At 49.1% G+C, this 20,253-nt stretch overlaps 1 protein-coding gene across 7 annotated transcripts in view; it reads right to left on the bottom strand.

Annotated features, from left to right (window-relative positions):
* LOC133351870 (dystrophin-like) overlaps positions 1 to 20,253 on the bottom strand; it is a 325,976-nt gene that overhangs the window by 85,739 nt on the left and 219,984 nt on the right. For all 7 annotated transcript variants that reach the window (XM_061567468.1, XM_061567455.1, XM_061567476.1 and 4 more), the window contains 5 exons: positions 17,791 to 17,963; positions 15,468 to 15,624; positions 12,298 to 12,391; positions 8,318 to 8,559; positions 4,702 to 4,854 (listed from right to left, as the gene is read on the bottom strand). In XM_061567468.1, coding sequence (XP_061423452.1) covers positions 4,702 to 4,854; positions 8,318 to 8,559; positions 12,298 to 12,391; positions 15,468 to 15,624; positions 17,791 to 17,963 — 819 coding nt within the window. The remainder of the gene's footprint in view (positions 1 to 4,701; positions 4,855 to 8,317; positions 8,560 to 12,297; positions 12,392 to 15,467; positions 15,625 to 17,790; positions 17,964 to 20,253) is intronic.

The raw sequence follows: 20,253 nt of genomic DNA, 5'->3' as shown, positions 1-20,253 counted from the left end.
GTGACTTCCTCAACTAAATCCTCTCTCTGCAGACCGTCTCTAGACATCGGTGCAGCAGCAGCAGCGGCAGCAGTGGTGCGTGTTTTGGATATTGAGACATTCAGCTGGAGTCAGGGCCGGTGGGAACACGTTTTTTTTGTTGATTGGCGATGAGCAATGTGTGGGCCCACGGTGGAAAAACGGAGCTACGAAATAAGTGACGGCCGATGAACGTATGTTGCGATAAAGCATTTCGTTTGATATTCATCGTATACTGTGACATTGCAATATCGTCACTGTTATCAGAATTGCATCTTTGGTCCGCAACATTGCGCGCGTTATATAAATTGTATTATTATTATCATCATCATCAGCCAAGGTCAATCTACCACTGGATAAAGGCCTCCTTTGGCCACTGTAATATCGAATGATTCCATGAAGAAATAGCCCGCCTCGCACCTGCACATGAGCTCATTGATCACTCCATCTTTACAGTGGATTATCTTCTCAGATGTGTTCCATTCCTTTACATCATAATAATAATATCATGGTGATTCTTTGTGCGAGGGCGGGTGGGTGGAAGAAGCCACATGGCTTTTGGAGGCCCTCATTCAGCAGTAGCTCGACAATTCACGGGGAATGCAAGTGTAATGTGAGGGTATATCCGGGTGGTTGATTGATCACACCTCGTTACGATGATTGGCTCTACCGGTCCTGGCCCATAGCCAATGGGGACAAATCTAGGGGCGTGGCCCTGACGTCATGGGAAGGTGACGTCTGCAAGTAGATGATTGGATCTGCTGGCTTTAGCCACAGCCAATGGGGGGACGAGTCAGGGGCGTGGTCCTGGGATCGTACGATGGAGTCTGGAAGATTCCATGGAGGTTAACCAGGACTGGTGGAAAGGTACCACATGACCCGGGTATTAAAAGGGGTGGAGACGGACAACACGTGGTCAGATCTGGAACGAAGGGTGAGGCCACGTTGGAGCGGGGGTCCAGGCCTGCCACGTGGCAGCGTGAGTCCCTCTCTCTCCCTCTCACGCTGTTAGCAGCGTGAAGGAGTAAGACAGGAGTGTTGTGAACGAAAGACCCTGATTCCAAAAGTCGCTTCCACGACCTTTATTACACAAGGAAGCGTTGGCGCAGTGTGTTCGTGCACCACACTCTGAACCCGGCAACCTGAGTTCGACTCCCAGTCACGGCTATCGTCAGCGGGAAGCGATAGCTAAACAAGACTTGGGCCCTCCCTGGACTTCTGTCAATCCACACTAGCCAAGTTGGTGAAGTATGGTCAAAAACATGACCAACAAGGGATTGGGGAGGCACTTTATCAAGTGGTGAACTGAAAATTATTAAAAGCGCTGAAAACGAATGAAATTATTATCATTATTACTTCATAGTGGTCACATGACTGCGAGGGTAAACAGCGATTGTGGAAAGAATAAAATTTCGCTCCGAAGGCCGACATTCGTGCAGTGACGCACTGTGGCGGCCTTGAATAGAATGACCATGACGATGATTATTTCGTAAAGTTTGTTTTTGTCTGTGTAACAAAGGTTGGCATTAAACTTTTTGCCATTCTTCCCACCACTGTTGTTAGCACAGAGCCCAAAAGGCCAAAATGCCAAGCGGCCAGCCACAATCGGCACACGCTTGAAAGGCAACAACAAAAGGCACATGCTTGAAAGGCACATTAGATAAGCGTTATGTGTGTAACGGTTGAACGCCGTTTTTCGGTGGGACGGAACAGTTAGTCCGGTCACACCGAGTCCTCAATGTGGGTGGGAGCAATTGACGAGCGAAGTTCACGAGAACGGTAAAGCAACCGTGGTTAGCAGTGGCAGCGATAATAGCAGAGCGTTACAGAGGCAGCTGACTATCCTTGAGCCAGCACGAGGAGCGAGTCAGCGAGTGCTGGAACATTCAATCGACCCGGCCGCTTTACGTTGAATTCCATCAAGTACTTGTGCAGCGAGAAATATGTGGTCTGTGACCATCAATTAAACCAGCGTGGTGGTGGGGGCGGAGGGAGGGGCGGAGGTCCTTTTGAAACATCGGCGCTGAATGTTTTTCAATTAATCGTGGAACGTCCCACACGACCGCAGGGGGTGAGGGAGCATATTCACCCCTCATTAAATGTCCACAGCGGTTGATAGCGCTGCAGGTGGCAATGGGTTCAGAACAGAGAACTCGGCCTATTGATTGCTGTTGGAATTCATAAAAATGTATAATAATTTACAGCTCTCTATCAATCCAATGCTGGATTAAGGCTCCCCCAACGGTGTGGGGGGAGGGGGTTGGATTCATCTTCTTGGTTCTTTCGGTAAAGTCACATAGAAGGGAAATAATAAGACGCTGTCTCCCTGACAGACCTGGTCTTCACCTGAGGACGGCTGCTTGCGTTGTGGCCGAAACGTTGTGAGAATTATTTAATTATGTTTTATTTTTATTATTTTATTATTTCCCTTCTACGTGACTTTATCGAAAGAACCAAGAAGATGAATCCCTGCTGTCACGAAAGCTTTAAATCGAAATTTAGGGGGTTGGATTGTTTGAGCATACTTCACCATGCCTGGTCAGCCCGGGTTGGCGAAGGCAGCGAGGAGAGCCAGGACCAGTTCAGATATCGATCACCACTGATGTTTCCTGTGGCTGGAAAATTGGGACTCGAATCCATTGCGCAAGTGTGTTTACCGCTTCACCACTCCACCCAGCTGGTAATATTAAAAGTACGGCGCAATAAGAATCTCCACGCCTTGGCCTTACACCATCGCCACAAACAAATGCCACCCTTTGAAGAGCCAAATAAACGTTGAAGTGATTATAAGGGAGGATTTAAACTGTTGAAAAGTATACGGGAGCTTTTCTTCCCCCCCCCGAGATGATTGTTTTATTTCGCCATCGGTAGTGCGCGCTGCGGCAATTCATCGTTTCGACGCCGCCGGGCGCAGCCGAGATAGCGAGTGATGAACGGAGGAACGCATTTGTCTTCTGTGAATTCTGGGAGCGCGCATTCTCTGCTCGACGGGCCTTGCCGGTGCTGCCCCAACGTCACGGAAGCAACTGCTGCTCCTTGGGACAAAATGAAAAAAGCGGCGATCGACAGCGGCGGAAGAAGTGGGGGGCGGGGAGAAACGCGGCGCGACGAGAAAAATGCGAGCGCGTGAGCACAAACGCGACATTCCCTTCCATTTCAGATTTTAATTGTGGCAGACGGGGGGGGGGGGGGGTCTTAGAAATGCCAAGGTAATTTGTAACCTTGACAAGCGAGAAATGAATTGACGTGAAAGATCTGCACTTGGCACGCTATAATTTGCTCCGAAGGAGAAGGCACGAAAAATTATTTTGAATTTAGGAAGGGCAAGCTATGGGGCTGACCCCAAAGGTCATTGCTTAAGGAGATAGAAATGCCTGCACTCATCCCCAGGATGGGCTTCATAAGAATTGTGCGTTTGCTAAGGTTCAGTCACTGTGCCTTATGCTCCCACGATCAAGCTAACACACATCCTGGTGAGATCTAAAAGCTAATAAAAATGCGCATGCTAATGGTAAAAAACCGCATGCAACACAATTACATAACAGCGTCGCTTCATCGGGCGTACATCACTCGTCGATGCTACATCGAGGTTTATTGGATGATTATAAAAACGAAGGTGTTTGTGGGTTTACATTTTTAGGTATTTTTTTTATTTGTTGGTTTGGTTTTCAAGGATAGTTTTATTCATGATTAACAAAAAAACAATTGAGCATTTGTTATGAGGAATGGTTATTTATTTAAATTTCCAAACCACAATTGAGTGCTTGTACAAGATTGCGTGACACGTTTTGTGGAATCTACACGTCGTGTATAAATAGGAACCACATGTGCATATGCCAATCAGGCACTAGAAATACTCACTAATTGTTCTTTAATCGTAAGTGGCTTAAGGATGACACCTGCTCTCATTTGAAGCCCATGCGACAGCTGCCTCAGCCTGGTTCTACAGTTGTGGCCTGACACGAGGCACGGCTGCTGATCCGCGTTTGCATGTACGTACGGTGAACTTCTTTTGCACAGTACGTAGCCAACCGTGCTAATCGGAGGTGCCGGGGGCAGGAAGGACAACAAACTAATAAAAAGAAAAACAGCAAACCTTCAGATACTGTATTCTTTGGGTCTTTCGGTAAATTCACGTAAATAGAAATAAAAATATCACGACGTTTCGATTGCAACGTCATCAGGCTTGCGTTGCGATCGAAACGTCGTGATATTTTTATTTTTATTTCTATCTACGTGACCCAAAGAATATCAATCCCTGCAGTCACGAAAGCTTTAAGTCACCTTAAATATTGATTCTGAGGGCAGCCGAGCGTGTCTCAGAGGTCGCAATCGGGTACCCGATACCCGTACCCTACCCGAAACCCGGCTACCCATACCCGGCCAGGTACGGGTACGGGTACCCGTTTGCGACCCTGGTGCGGCCGGGTACGGGTAGGCCGTGAGTCACCGGTGAGTAACCGTTTGTCACTCATTTCGGGTAGGGTACGGGTACGGGTAGCGTACGGGTACCCGTACCCGGCCAGGTACGGGTACCCGTTTGCGACTCTGATGCGGCCGGGTACAGGTAAGGAATCAAAACCCGTTTGCGACCTCTGGCGTGTCTCCACCCTCCCGCGCGACACGGTGCAGCCGCACCGCCTTCGCGACTCGGCAGCTCCGGCCACCACCGATGCTGCTCACCTGCATCTCCCGCCACGTGGACGTCACTTCCTGCAGCCTCTGCTGGGTGGACGACGAGAGAACGACGCCGGCGGAGGCGAGCTCGCCCGCCGCCTCCTCCACCGACCTCAGCTCCTCGGCCAACGGCCTCGACGACGACTCCTCCTCGATGCTCTGAAGTTCAATTAGAGAGAAACGCAACGGCAATTAATTCTCATTGCTGGTTAATTGGACCGCATCAGGATTTTCGCGGTTGTTGCTGGCCAAGGTGTTTTCGGGTCGGTACTGCGTGCCGTTTGGCACCATGTCCGACGTTTCGCTCCGCGTGCTTCTTCGGGAGGCCGACATCGCGCAGACCGTCATGCCAAAAAATTTGGGACATCGTACTGCTGACACGTGGTGCAACCCCCGTACGCACACGCTGGAGTTTCTGCGTCGGTGAATTCGACTAAACGACTCTTCGAAAGGGAAGACTCAAGCGGTGCCACGTAACGTCTCTCTCACGAAAATATACACGGCAGCTTTTGAAGTCACCTTTCAATGCCGCTCATTTAAGTGTGCATGGTCGTTCACCTAAGCCGAGTACGGTGTTTAGGGATGCCGCCGTGGTGTTATCGTGAGCTCACTGGACATGTTAATCCAGACACTGCCGGTTCGTCGCCTTCTCCCGGCGTGGCAGTTGCAGAAATAGAGCAAGTTTCTAAAATCCCTCCCTGTCCACTCGGCAGTAAAAACGTGGATGCCCCGGTGAGTCGATTGGCAGGTCACGTATGGTGGGGTAAAATGTGGGGACTCCAGCAACTTCCAAAATTTTGAACTTCTTTCGCACCGTAACATCGCCAACCACGCAACTTGGAGGTGTGTAAATAAACATTTCTATGGCCTGCGTGGAAGAGTATGCCACTCTAAGAGCTACCTCTCGTGGAAGCCCTTCCACCAGCAGTGTCCTGAGCAAACGAATGCAGGTTTGCATCTCTACCTTTTGAATTCGCTTCAATGCCCTGTTTAACGGGACCCTCAGGACCTGTTTAACGGGACCCTCAGGAGGCCTCTTAAGTCTCTCGCTCACGTGACCATGGCCGCTTTGAAGTTTTTTTTTGTTTAACGCCTCCGATGAATATACGTGCAGGGTCGTTAATTTAAGCTGTGCACGGCGTGTTTACGATGATGGCTTCTCCCTCACCGCTGCCAAGGGCGCAGACGCCAAGGGTGTTATTTTCTCGTCAAATTTTTGCTTTGGCGGTAACAACAACAACAAACAAACAATGGCCTTTGCATACAACGAGTGACACTTGGCACCCCGCGTCTGCTGTCGGACAGATGGGCCCCATGGCCTTTAACGTCCCCGCCGAGAGCGGTGGCGGCGTCCCGCTTCCCGATCGTGAAGCGACCCGAGGAGTCACGATCTCAGCTCGCCGTTGTCACCACGCGAGAGCGTGTGCTCGCGCGCACTCTCAAGGGTAAGGGGGTAAGGGCTCCAGCAATGCCACCGATTGCGTGTGACACCGCTGGCAATCAGGGCCTTCCACTAGAGCAGGGGTGGGGAACGTCCGGCCCGCGGGCCATATAAGGCCCACGAAATCATTTTGTCTGGCCCTGCCAAGGCAACCGCAGGCGGGACTCGAAATTCAATAAATCTAGGAGCAAACCTATAAAAGCAGTTGCGAGTAGCAACATCATCAATACCGGCTAACTTCACACGCCTCGCCATAGAGAAGCAGTTCCAGCCATCGCATTAGGGGTGAGTTAATTAAATGTTTGACCAAATCTAAAAGCCAAATTTTTTTATTGATAATTTTGTATGGCCCGCGAATGATGTTATAAATAACCAAATGGCCCCTGGCAGAAAAAAGGTTCCCCACCCGTGCACTCGAGGGAGCGCCAGAGAGCTCCATCTATCCCGGTGTTCTGCACTGCAAGGCCCGCGGGCCACGAACGGCCCCTGGTAGCCTTTCGTTTGGCCCCTGACAATACACAAATTTTAAAACACCTTTGCAGGCGGTGTGTGGTGGTCCTCACATTGGTGAGTTATTGAAGAGGCGGGAGCTACCCGCGCTTGACCCCACGTCACGCAAGCACGCCGATTGACTCAGTGCGATAAATCCCGATTTAAAGCTTTCGTGACTGCAGGGATTCATCTTCTTGGTTCTTTCGGTAAAGTCACGTAGAAGGGAAATAATAAAATAATAAAAGTTAAAATAATAAAACAATATATAAAATAATAAAAATAAAACATAATTAAATAATATATAAAATATTATAAACATAATAAAATAATATATAAAAGAATATATTATAATATTATGCTTTATTTTTATTATTTATTATTTCCCTTCTACGTGACTTTACCGAAAGAACCAAGAAGATGCAATAAATCCATTTGCATTGCTGGCTTGGACTGAAACAGGTGGGCGGCTTTCGTAAACTTACCCCACAGTTTCAACAGCCGAACTGCAATTCCAGTCTGCTCATCGTTACACCACTGTGGCAGCACCCATGTGGCTCTCTATAGGTCAGAATTGTAATTATAATTGAGGGGGGCAGGGGGGGGGTTTGGTGTGTCACTTTCCACGCTGCGAAACATGTAATTCTGTAATTTCGATTTAAAGCGTTCGTGACTGCAGGAATGTTATCTTCTTGGTTCTTTCGGTAAAGTCACGTAGAATGGAAATAATAAAATAATAAAAATAAAACATAATTATTTTATTATGTAGAATGGAAATAATAAAATAATAAAAATTCTGCATAATTCTTTTATTATGTTTTATTTTTATTATTTTATTATTTCCATTCCACGTGACTTTACCGAAAGAACCAAGAAGATGTAATTCTGTAACCAGCAGCACACTTTAGTCATTCTGCCAGAAATGATTTTCTGTTTTGTTGCAGGACGAAGAAAAGAATGACTTTGACGACAACAACAAAAAATGCTGAAACGTGTCATTTCTTAACTCGTGCAATCGCTACGCAGAGAGTAGGGGGACTTGCGTGGCTTCTCTCCGCGACGTCTCCATCATTTCTCCAACGCGCGAGAGCGACACCTCTTGGGCGTGTGGCGCCGCCAGTTTTGGCAGCGATTAAATGTCAGCGCCGCTTTGCGCCCGTGCGTGACAAACACGTAGCGGGCCCAATCAGGCGGTGACAATGATGACAATGGTGACGTTTGTTTTCATCGTACGCCAAACATACTTCTGGACCAAGCCTCCCCCCCCGCTGTGAAAGCGTGGAGGGCTCCGATTAGCACGGTTTGGCTACGTTCGGTGCAAAAGAAATTCAACACATATACAAAACAAAGATCCCCCGTATAGGTTGGCACGGCTGCCTTTATCTCCCCAGTGGCGATGCTTATACACCACACCAGGTACTCGTTTGAGGCCGAGTCGTCCAAGGGGAGGCCCAGAACCGGTTCAGATAATCGTCCCCGGTGTTGGCCTTGAGCGGGAATCGAACTCGGCTCGTCGGGTTCGTAGCGCCGCGTAGCGCTAACCACTACACCACCACTCCCCACAACACACACACAGACACACACTCCTATTAGACACACACACAACACACGCAAGCAAAGCAGCTACGTCGTATTAACTCCGCGGGATTCCACGTGGCAGCGTAGGCGCCCCATCCGTCGGTGCCACCGCACCTCCTGGTCGCCGTCGGGGTCGCCGCAAGGTCCCCCCGCTTGGCCCTCCGGAGTCCCGGGCGTCCCGTCAGCGGCCCGATGGCCGAGCCGTCCGTGCAGGTCGTCCAGCGAGGCCTGAAGCACCCCGAGGCGAGCGAGGGCCCAGGAGAGACGGCTCGCTCGCTGCTCCGCTGCGGCCGTGACCTTTTCCAGGCGCTCGCTCCAGACCGCCGGCCTGCTGCTGCTGCTTGTTACGTCGCCCGCTGCAGGGACACGCACGCCGCACATATTCAGCCACGTTGTCAATCCACTGCTGCAAGAACACACGTGGAGCCAACTGGCTGCCTGAACTGGAGCTACCTCACCACTCGTCTCTAGCCCACACCGCCCCACCCTCCCAATGTTTGTTCCAAACGTACAATCTGCGTCGGGTTCATGATGAAAACGAGTCTGTTCAGACATTTTACAGCTAAGCGGTGAACCACACTGTGCCTCTGAATGGTCTCGAATGATGACATCACAGAGCTATTAAATAAGTAAATTATTTTATTACGTGAAATGTACGACCCTTGTCGAACCACTGCTGGATGAGGGCCTCCCCACGCTGGTCATTGTAGGTTGGGGAGCGTGGGAACATAGACATATTTTTTGTGCCACGTCCTCTGCTGCCCATCACATAGTCCTGTGGTCACAGCACACAATCACAGCCGTCTAATGAGATAATCAAAGACGTAATAGGGGCCATTTGTAAATTCACTGATTGATGAATTTACAAATGGCCTCCTCACCACGTGATGGCCAAGAGATTTAGTTTGACCATACTTCACCAAATTGGTCACTGCGGATTGTGGAGTGAGGGGGGGGGCGGCCCAGGACTGCTTCGGACGTCATGTGTCACTGATGGTAGACGCGGCTGGGATTTAAACCTACGTCGCTGAGTTCAAAGTGCAGTTTGGTAACCACTGTCCCACCACTCCTTTATAAATCGTTAAGTAAATACCATGGAATATTCGATCGAACAAGGACGAGGAGATGCGCAAACTACCGTTAATATTCTAGATTTGAAGCTTTCGTGACTGCAAGGATTCATATTCTTAGGTTTTTTTCGGTAAAGTCACGTAGGTAAAACATTAAAATTAATAAAAGTAAAATAAAATAAAAATCACGACGTTTCGGAGGCAACACAAGCTTCGGTTCCACCTGAAGACGGAGACTTGTGTTGCCTCCGAAACGTCGTGATATTTATTTTATTTTACTTTTATTAATTTTTATGTTTTACCTACGTGACTTTACCGAAAAAACCTAAGAATACCGTTAATATCTCCGAGTCACGAGTAGAAATTCCACATTCTTATTATGGGGAGCGAGACCATAGATTTGACAAACGAAAGCAACCGGTGATGTCTCATGCAATGGTACGCTATTTTACTGGCCCTGGAAGGATGATGTGTAGAATTAATGCCCGACCAGGATTTGAACTATGATTGCGAATCCACGTGCTCTGATCTGCCGTATATTACAGTTCCTGTAACGTAGCCCTGAGTGAAGCGGTCAACGATTATATCGATGTGACAGGCGGGAGGAAAACACTCAGCTTTGATGTATAGATCAATGGCTGATGGAGTTACGCTTATTTCCATCCATCACATTTCATTGTGTATTTCAGCATTATGCGCACTGTCAAATGTGCGTGAGCAGGATGGTGATGATGGTGATCATGATGATGATGCTGGCGATGATGAAGGTGGTGATTACGATGATGATGATGATGGTTGTGGGTTGTAACAATGAGGAGGAAGATGATGGAGATAATTATGACGATGACAACGATATTATGACACGAGGTTATTGATGGTGAGAAGGACGAATATGACGACGGTGTTCATGATGATGACGGCAGTAACGACGATCAATTGGAGGAATGCGGTGATGTTGAGGATGATGGCGTCACTGAGGATGATGTTGGTGATGATGATGACGATAGCGTCTAGCCAATTGACCTGTCACAATCTAACCCACATCAACCACCAGGTGGGTTTTATCCCACACGAGTGGAAATCGAACCCGGTGTAACAGGCTACAATAACCCCTGCCCCGATTAAACCCGGGTATAGTTTGGCCCAGGCCAGAGTATACCCAGGGGGGGATAAAGTGTCTTAGGCTAAACTGTACCCGGGGGTTTAAACTAGACTGGGCCAGACCATAGCCCTCCAGGCCAGAAGATGCCCCATGTGAAAGTTCAAACGAACTTCAATCGATATCTAAAAGCATATAAATGGAAGTAAGAATCTCAATTTGATCAATTGAAACATTTTTTGGGTTAGGGTTAAGGATAGGGTTAGGGATAGGGTTAGGGTTATTATTAAAGTTTTTCTGGTTGAAGCAATCAAAGTTTATGTGTTTACAGTTTTAAATAAAATGTTGTAATTTTTTTGTAATTCATGTGTATATCGCCCAACACTATTACTATCATGGGGGTATGATTTCGCCTAGAGGGGTATAATTTGGCCTAGGCCATAATATACCCGGGTATAATCTAGCCTAGGCTGTTTTAACCCCGGGTATACTACGGCCTGGGGGTAGACTACGGCCTGGGGGTAGACTACGGCCTGGGGGTAGACTACGGCCTGGGGGTAGACTACGGCCTGGGGGTAGACTACGGCCTGGGGGTAGACTACGGCCTGTTACACCGGCACCTATGGACCACCGATCCAACGGCTAACCCCGCACGCGCCACAGCTCAAGGAGGCCGCCGTTTAATTTCAGAGTGTACAACACGACCGCCGCTGCCTAGCAAGAGCATTCCCGCTGTGAAGTACACGCAGGGCTTGGTTTTACCACAGTCAGTGTGCGTGTGTGATGACAGACATCAGGGCTTTTTGTCTTGGTGATTTTGCACGATTACCCAAAGCGCTGTCTAGAGGCGGCCGGTTGTTGCCGTGTTTTTTTTGTTGATTTATTTTTTTACGGCTTGATGGGCCGAGAAGGGACACTGAAGAGATGACAGATGCGAAATGGGGCCCAAACGGGTCGAAATGTAACAAATTTTTTTTTACTTTGTGCAGGGAGCGCGAGGGCACACGCGCACGCACACACACATTCCTTTGTGCGCTATTCCGACGGCTTGACAACTGCGTGTGAAATGAATCCAAAAGGTCGAAATATTTAAAAAAAACCTACGAGTATACGAAAAAAAGCAATCAAATGTAAACGTACAGAGATGCATTGATATAATGGAGAAATAAATAAACGTGCACACACAACAAACTAGTGTAGAGAAATAAAAATAAATCAAATATGAATCGATGCGGGACTGTCTTGGAACTGATGGATTTTTTTCCCATTTTGTTTTAAATCAGCAGAGTCAACACGATCTGTTAATTGCATTCCAAGTTGTACGACGCCCAGAGGGAAAATACAATTTGATAAATTTGGAACGGAAATTTCCCAAGGCTTTGTCAAGACTTAGAAGCGTTACTTAGACTCAAGTTCACCAGCCCCTATGTTTATGATGAAGGTACATACCTTCATCATAAACATAGGGAGTGTGAGCTAGAGCTGAATTTTCAATTACAGATTGAAATTACCGGAATTAATTTTTATTTACAGTCAATCCACTGCTGGATTAAGGCCTCCCAAGTCATGACAGTTCGTTTGATCACACTGCACAAAGTTGGTCAGTGCGGGGTTTTTGTCAAGCGTTGGGGGCTCATACATATCATACACAGCGGCGTGGGAGCTAGCGTAGACTGCATTTTCTTTCATTTTAAAAACCACAGATGCTGAGCACAGGCCGAAGGGCCCAACATGTCAGGCAGCCAGCAACACAAAATAGACAAAAGCAGATGATATCATCACTCAATCTGTTTAACCTTCAACATTTGTTTAATGTTCGCTTGACATTCACTGTGTGACATGCCCTTTTCCCTGAGTTTGCGCATGCCCTCCTAAAAAGAATCATGCCAAATTCCTATTGTTACAACAATTCCTTTTTTTTATACCATCGTTCACTTGTTCCTCCGACGAGATCATTTCCGCTGTGTCCATCGCGGAGATGATCTCCACCTCTTTCACTTGAAGCTCCTCTCTGAATTTCTGCAATGGGGCAGAGCGAGGTCGACACACACCGAGTGAGCGAGTGAGGAGTTCACGAACAGCGACAGAAGCTGGGTTCGGTACAGGTCTCCAGATCCGAATTATCCAGTATTCCAGGTTGATGATGCTCATAGGGTTACCAAAGGTCCTGGATGTCCCACAATTGTCCACTTTTGCAAGGTAGTTGTCCGAACAAATATGCAAGTTTTTATGGGACGTTAAAAGTAAAAATTTGTGTGAGTTACATCTAACTCCCCCCCCCCTCCTTCTTCCAGTATTCTGAGATATTCTGCTTCCGATGATACATCGTGGATTTTTGTACCTCAGATGTACATGCTGTGCTCACTATGAGACTGACAGCTGCACATCTTTAGGCCTTCCCTGTGACTTGCAGTCAATAGCCTGAGGGCTGATCAAGGCATTGTAAAAGCTATTCCCTCTCCAGGCTCCCATCAACCATTATCTATAAAATCTCAACTGCCTGTTGAACCATGGGGTCCACAGGAAGAATGAGAAAAGGATAATGCCCACACGTGATTGATGTGTGGACCAGATAATGCCACTGCAAAGGAGTCTGTGTGTCTAGAATTCAGGACTGCGTGTTCCAGAGAAGGTGCTTCGAGAAAAAAGTTAGGAGTGGGGGTTACAGATCACACGAAAGATATTCAAGCCTGACTGAATGCATTTCTTTACACAGGACTGGAAGGGTCCTGGAGAAAGAAAAAAAAAACACAAAATTTGAAGAAAATTAAGACAGGTCAAGAAGGTAATTAAAACACGTGTGTCACAAAACGTGTGTTTATAACGTGCTCCAGATTCAAGGGTCTATCTGTGCAGGCTGACTGGTCTGCATGGCTAATGGAGCTTGTCCCTCAATCAGGAAATTATGATAATTGGGTAAACAAACGGAGGAAAGAGGGAAACGCAACGATGCGCCTGCCCTTAAGGGTAATTTTCTTGGGCACAGTATGTTCTGGGCTTACACGTAAATATATATTTTTAGCTGGTACAGGGCATGTCCCCTTTGTGTTTGAAGAATTTGATGGGGGGGATGTCTAGCACAGAAGAACCATTGTTTTCTCATCAGAGAAACAGGCCAGCGAGCTGCAAACGCAGCTCCCTCAAACATTATGTTTTGCTGTTACATTTATAAATGTAAGACATGATTTTGTAAAACATCAATGAAACAGAAACCTAGTTTTATGGATTGCCCTATCAACGGTCCCTAATCGACAAGTCGTTTTGGCAAAATATATTCTTGTATCACCAAGTGATCAGATGCGGTCATAATTTAATAAACCCATTAGACAAAGTGTTCCATTTTGCATTGTGTTCTCCATAGATTTCGTTTCCCTTCTGGTTTGTAGACTAATCTGACGCCTAGAATCCACTGCCCGGCATTCTTAGGACATGACGAGCCCAGAGGAAGAATTCTATTTGGATTATTGCACTAAGTGGTGTCCACTTTGATTTGTGTTTGAGCTCAGTGGTTGATAAATGGCCTTGCCATTCAACATTAAGAATTCTACGCATTTTCGACCCATGACAGATGTCCGGTTTTACGCACTTACTCGGTACGAATCAGTCCAGAGCTCGGCTCCGTGTCCGACTCCTGGGCTATTTAAGGCACATAACCTAATTGTTGATACAAGAAGTTCATAGGCTATTTGCTAACATTGTCTCCGATTTCCCAAATGTCCTAATCTTGGCTAAAGAGCTCTCTCTCTCTCTCTCTACACGGAATAAGGTCCGTGTTCTGTCAGTACTGCCTGAAAAAAACAACAACTTCGAGGTTCAAGGTGGCCCGGACGTCCTGCACCTCGCATCGCTCGTGAAATCTCTCAATGATGAGGACAAAAAAGAACCCACCGAAAGAGAACAACAGTGCAGGGTTACAAAACCGTGAGTTTCGAGAAACACGTGACAATTTTTTTTATTTAAAGCGCACACGCAGCCTGTGCAACAACAAAAACCCCGTCAGCATTTCCTGAAGAAGTGAATTGCGCTCCTCTCGTCTTGGGTCACCGTCAAAGTGCATTTGAGTAAATATTGACTGACTTACAGGCAGCACTGAGGTTGTGATGAACAAGCGTGGACTAAATTTCGATTTAAAGCTTTCGTGACTGCAGGGATTCATCTTCTTGGTTCTTTCGGTAAAGTCACGTAGAAGGGAAGTAATAAAATAATAAAAATACAACATAATAAATCAATTCTCACGACGTTTCGGCCACAACGCAAGCAGCCGCTGTCGCCTCGACAGACCTGGTTTTCACCTGAGGACGGCTGCTTGCGTTGTGGCCGAAACGTCGTGAGAATTATATTATTATGTTTTATTTTTATTATTTTATTACTTCCCTTCTACGTGACTTTACCGAAAGAACCAAGAAGAAGCGCAGACTAACTTTTTGATTATACACCCCTGCCATGGCAGTTAATTAATTTACATTACCTTTTGTGTTATCACCCTCTAATGTATCAGACATGTGCATGCCTTTACAGGGGTGCCCATGAAGGTATCGTCCATTAGTAAAAGACTATATTTACAGTATAGGGCAGTTTGAAATTAGTCAATAGACCCCTTGGGAAGCATAGACGTTTGAGCATAGTACAGTACAACAATGCATTTTGCCGCACTGCCATCTGCTGACAACGCTCTTGCCATCACGGCAAATGGGGCGCCACGGTGGTGAGATGTTAACTTCCTCGCCTGGTATACAGGAGGTAGTGGATTCGATCCCGACACTGATGCCTGTGTATTTGGAGTTTGTATGTTCTCCCCGTGGTCATGTGGATTTTTCTCTGGGTCCCCTGGATTTTCACTCTATATTTAGAATCAACGTGCGTTTAGAGTATTTGGCTGCAATACATTTCCACGCGACAAGCCACTTCGTTGAGCTAATATTTTTCGCCAGGTCGCTTCCTGAAAAAGAGCTACATAGGTCAGTGAGCCTTACCCGGTAAAATAAAACCAAGATCAGGAATAGTTTAGTTTCGTTATTTCATTATCATTATTCTTGAGTAATGGTTATTTATCGTTCAGGACACCCTGTATTACAATTTAGCCCTTCGCAAGCACCTTGTTTTCCTCCAGCTGCTTGTGGACGCTCTCCCAGTCGCCCCCAACATCTCCGTCCGCCTGTCCCCTCGGGTCTCTTTCCTTCTCATCGAGCCAGGCCAGAAACTCTTTGAGCCACTCCGGGGACCCTCCAGTCTGCTGCAGTGGCATGTCGTGCCTGGAGGTACGCAGAAGCGAGGAACACGTGGATCGGGGGCAGCAGCATGCACGAATGATGCACATCACATTGGCAGCGAACCCTTCCCCGTGCCGAGACGTCTGCAAGTTGCAGGGTGGCTGTGCCGTTCACAGACGAACCTCTGCAATGCGCAAGCGGTTGGCATTAATTTTATTTAGAGAGCCGTAGTGCCGATGTTTTTAAAGACATCGTTACTCACGGCAGAGAACCGTAGCGACACGACCGCCGCGACCTACGATAGCTGGCGCCAAACTGCGCCACAGGCCCTCCCGCATGGCCTTGCGGGAGCCTCGGTGCCAATAAAGTAATCCTATTTTAGTTTTTCTTCCGATTCCGTTCCGACGGGTAAGGGTCAAGACACGTAGCGTGGGCTTGGGCAGGACACATCGTGAGACAGGATGGTGGGTGGTGATGGTGGGTGATGATGGAACCTGACAGAGCGGCCACCAACGAGTTGCGATCACGTGCAGGAGTGAGATGGATCGTAGCAACACCGAACCATGGCGAACGGCGTCGGGGAAGCCTTCATGCTGCAGTGGGACGATAACGACGATGGCACCTCCATGCTGCCACACTATTGGTCCGGAAGGTCCATAGGCTCCGTGGGCTAAAGAATAGTTGTTTTTTGTTCATGGTGGAGTGAAGACCAGAGGCGCGTTTGTTTAAACACGGAATTCGTTTAAGCGCTTATTTTTTCAGGGCGCGCATCGGTGAAAACGGGGCTTTTAATGAGGGATGCACGGCAGCGTGTTCACGAGATGACCCATTGGCTTTGAGCTGCCCAATTACAAGACTAATTTTCTCCAGCGAGGACTCAAATCGGGGGCCCGGTCGCATTATCACAAGTGGCACAGCTTGACGAGAGTGACGTGAACGGGTGAAATGCATGGGCGAGCCAAGGGTGAGGAGCCCTCCTCGCTCACAAATTGACAAACAATCTTTTTCAAAAGGAGCCAATGGCTGGAGAGGTAGTGGAGTGGGGGGGTAGGGGGACTTTGTGAAGCAAACGGTGGATCAAGAGGTGTTATTGGGTGTGATAAACACATATTAGCATATATATTACCCATATAATTTGAATGTGGTTATAAAAAGCTGTCAGGCATTTACCAGCAATGCTGCGCTGTCCTTGTTAATACCAAAAAACGGAGTTGCGTGAACGAAAACTGGTACTTTCCGACAGATTACAAACCATCAGTCAAACGTGGCTCGGTATTCAAGCAGTAGGTACACCCCCCCTCCCTTCCACCCCCCTCTCACCCCCCTCCCTTCCACCCCCCCTCCCTTCCACCCCCCTCACTTCCACCCCCCTCTCACCCCCCTCCCTTCCACCCCCCTCACTTCCACCCCCCTCTCACCCCCCTCCCTTCCACCCCCCCTCCCTTCCACCTCCCTTCCACCCCCCTCCCTTCCACCCCCCTCCCTTCCACCCCCCTCCCTTCCAACCCCCCTCCCTTCCAACCCCCCTCCCTTCCACCCCCCCTCCCTTCCACCCCCCCTCCCTTCCACCCCCCCTCCCTTCCACCCCCCTCTCACCCCCCTCCCTTCCACCGCCCTCCCTCCCACCTCCCCCTGCCGCCCACTCCCCTCTCACCCCCCTCCCTTCCACCCCCCCTCCCTTCCACCTCCCCCTGCCGCCCACTCCCCTCTCACCCCCCTCCCTTCCACCCCCCCTCCCTTCTACCCCCCCTCCCTTCCACCCCCCTCTCACCCCCCTCCCTTCCACCGCCCTCCCTCCCACCTCCCCCTGCCGCCCACTCCCCTCTCACCTCCCCTCCCTCCCACCCCCCCTCCCTTCCACCCCCCTCTCACCCCTTCCCTTCCACCCCCCCTCCCTTCCACCCCCCTCTCACCCCCCTCCCTTCCACCGCCCTCCCTCCCACCTCCCCCTGCCGCCCACTCCCCTCTCACCCCCCTCCCTTCCACCCCCCCTCCCTTCCACCTCCCCCTGCCGCCCACTCCCCTCTCACCCCCCTCCCTTCCACCCCCCCTCCCTTCCACCCCCCTCTCACCCCCTCCCTTCCACCTCCCCTCCCTCCCACCCCCCCTCCCTTCCACCCCCCTCTCACCCCTTCCCTTCCACCTCCCCTCCCTCCCACCCCCCCTCTCACCCCCCCTCCCTCCCACCCCCCCCTGCCTCCCACTGACCCCGCTTTGCTCGACTTGTCACGCAGGTCACGCCACCGTTGGTTCACGCTCTCGATCCTTCGCTGCAGGGCAGTGCTGCCCTCCGAGCCATCCAGCGACTGCAGGATGCGCTGCCCGCTCTCCGTCAAGCCCCCGAAGGCGTCTTGCTGCCCCTCAATCTCCGCCTGCAGATCCTGACGCACGGCAAGGAGAACAACGAGTGCTTTAGCGAGATGGTTCATCAATATATGACAAAGACAAATATCATGTTCGCTCCCCCCCCCCCCCCCAGTATAGCCTTGACGGACTAGTGGGGCAAGTGCTGTTAAGCGAGCACCTATGAAGGCCGGCATGGCACGCGAGGGGGTGGGTGGCCAACACCACGCCCGGCCGCCTTTGTCTCCCCATTGTTGATGAGTGCACATCACACCAAGTCCTCATTTGTGGGTGAGTCGACCAAGGGGAGGCCCAAGACAGATTCAGGTAACCATCGCACTGCCGTTGGCCGTGAGCGGGAATCGAACTCGGGTCGCCGGGTTCGCAGAGCAGCATGCTAACCGCTACACTTCCGTTCCCCATATATACACACACACACAAACACAAAACAAAGATTTCCCAGATAGCCTTTAACAGAATGTTGGGGCAAGTGCTGTTAGCGAGCACCTATGAAGGCCGGCACGGCACACGAGGGGGTGGGTGGCCAACACCACGCCCGGCCGCCTTTGTCTCCCTAGCGGCGATGGTTTCACATCGCACCAGGTACTCATTTGAGGCTGAGTCGACCTAGGGGAGGCCCAGGACGGGTTTAGATAATCGTCACTGGGTGTTGGCCGTGAGCGGGAATCGTACTCGGGTCGCCAGGTTCGTAGCGCAGCACGCTAACTGCTACACTACTGCTCCCCTCACACACATACACGGACACACACACACAGACAGACACACACACACAGACATTACAACTGCAACCACACGGACGGTGGTGGACGAGAGAGGGCACCCACAACTCCAGGGGGTGCAGTCATCGAGAATAGGGTGCAGGCGCACGACACTGAAGGACTTTTTGTTGTTTGTTTTAAAGTCAATATTCGAGGCCATCATCAAACCACAATGTTCTCTACGAGGAGCCGCGGGAAATGTTCTCTCCACCAATGAAATGTACGCGAAGTCCTTTCACGTGTCGTGCTCTCTTCCCCCTACCCCTTCACGGCTGAGGAATCGGTTACGGAGTGGAGCGAGAGAGCTCGCTCTTTGCATTTCCTTTTCTCCCAAAATTAAAAAGCAAGTGCCCTCTGCTGGATTCGGATAATAATTTGGGTTTGCTCGGCTGGTGGAGCGCCGTTGCATTCTCTCAAGATGCTCAACGCAAGCCACGTGTTCTTTTTTAGTTTTGATATTTAACAAGAAAAAAAAATATCCTTTTACTTCGAAACACTTTATTCTTTGGCTCAGTCAGCAGAGGACAGCCAATAGTATAATTGAACTAAATGTACAAGAAAGTCTATCTGGATGGGAAAAGTATTCCCGTATTGGTGAACCACCAGGGCTCGAATTCAATAATCGCTCAGATTTTCAATCACCCCTTCCGAAAGCGGCGAGCGAACGCGACGTGTTGTTCTTGTTGTTGTTGTCAAATCATCAGACAAACCTGCCCTCCGAATGCCAACAGCTCAACACCAAGCGTGCAAATAAACAAATAGATTTTGAACAAATTTACGAACGTGTCAGGATGGCCATACACTCCCCCCATACTCCCACAAATTTAAATAATTTCATTCCAGCGCCCGCTAATGCAATGCGTCGACATGTGTGGAATACAATCTTGTCAGGCGCAAATGAATATTGTCTTCGTTTTTAAACACAGCAGGGGGGATAACAACATTTCTGCGCGCCTAATTTAAGCGGATTTTGCTCTTATTTTGCATACGCTAATTGTCGCAATTCTCTCCAAAATGTCACACTGCGTTGCAACTGCAGCATTCTGGGATACTAGTCGAGGGTGGCAGCAGTGGGGGCAGCGGTGGTTGACGTGCTGCCCTGTGAAAGCGGCGACCTGAGTTTGATTCCTGGTAAGATCTTTCGAGTGATTGAGGAGCGATATTCTGAACCCGTTCTGGGCAACCCCCCACCCTCTCCCAGGATAAAGATGTCAGTATTATGGCTTCAAATAAGATACATTTGAACATTTCAGCCACTTATTGCTCCCTTCAGGATCGGCCCCGCACATCATTCACCACCGATCTTAGTCGTGGCCAATAATTACAACTCCGGTCACCAGCTTCGTAGCGCAGTGTGCAAACCACGACCCCCCCCCCCCTTCAGTAATTCTAGATTTGAAGCTTGATACAGCTATCGTGCTGTGACGGTTCCACTTGAAGACGGAAGCTTGTGTTGCCTCCGAAACGTCGTGATTTTTATTTTATTTTTTATTTTACTTTTATTAATTTAAATTTTTTACCTACGTGACTTTACCGGAAAAACTTTAAA

This window comes from Lethenteron reissneri, chromosome 5 (genome assembly GCF_015708825.2).
Source record: "Lethenteron reissneri isolate LAM-NWPU_2019-01 chromosome 5, ASM1570882v1, whole genome shotgun sequence".
Lineage (NCBI taxonomy): Eukaryota > Metazoa > Chordata > Hyperoartia > Petromyzontiformes > Petromyzontidae > Lethenteron > Lethenteron reissneri.
Note: the sequence above shows the minus strand (reverse complement) of the source record. Positions and strands in the feature narration are given on the sequence as shown.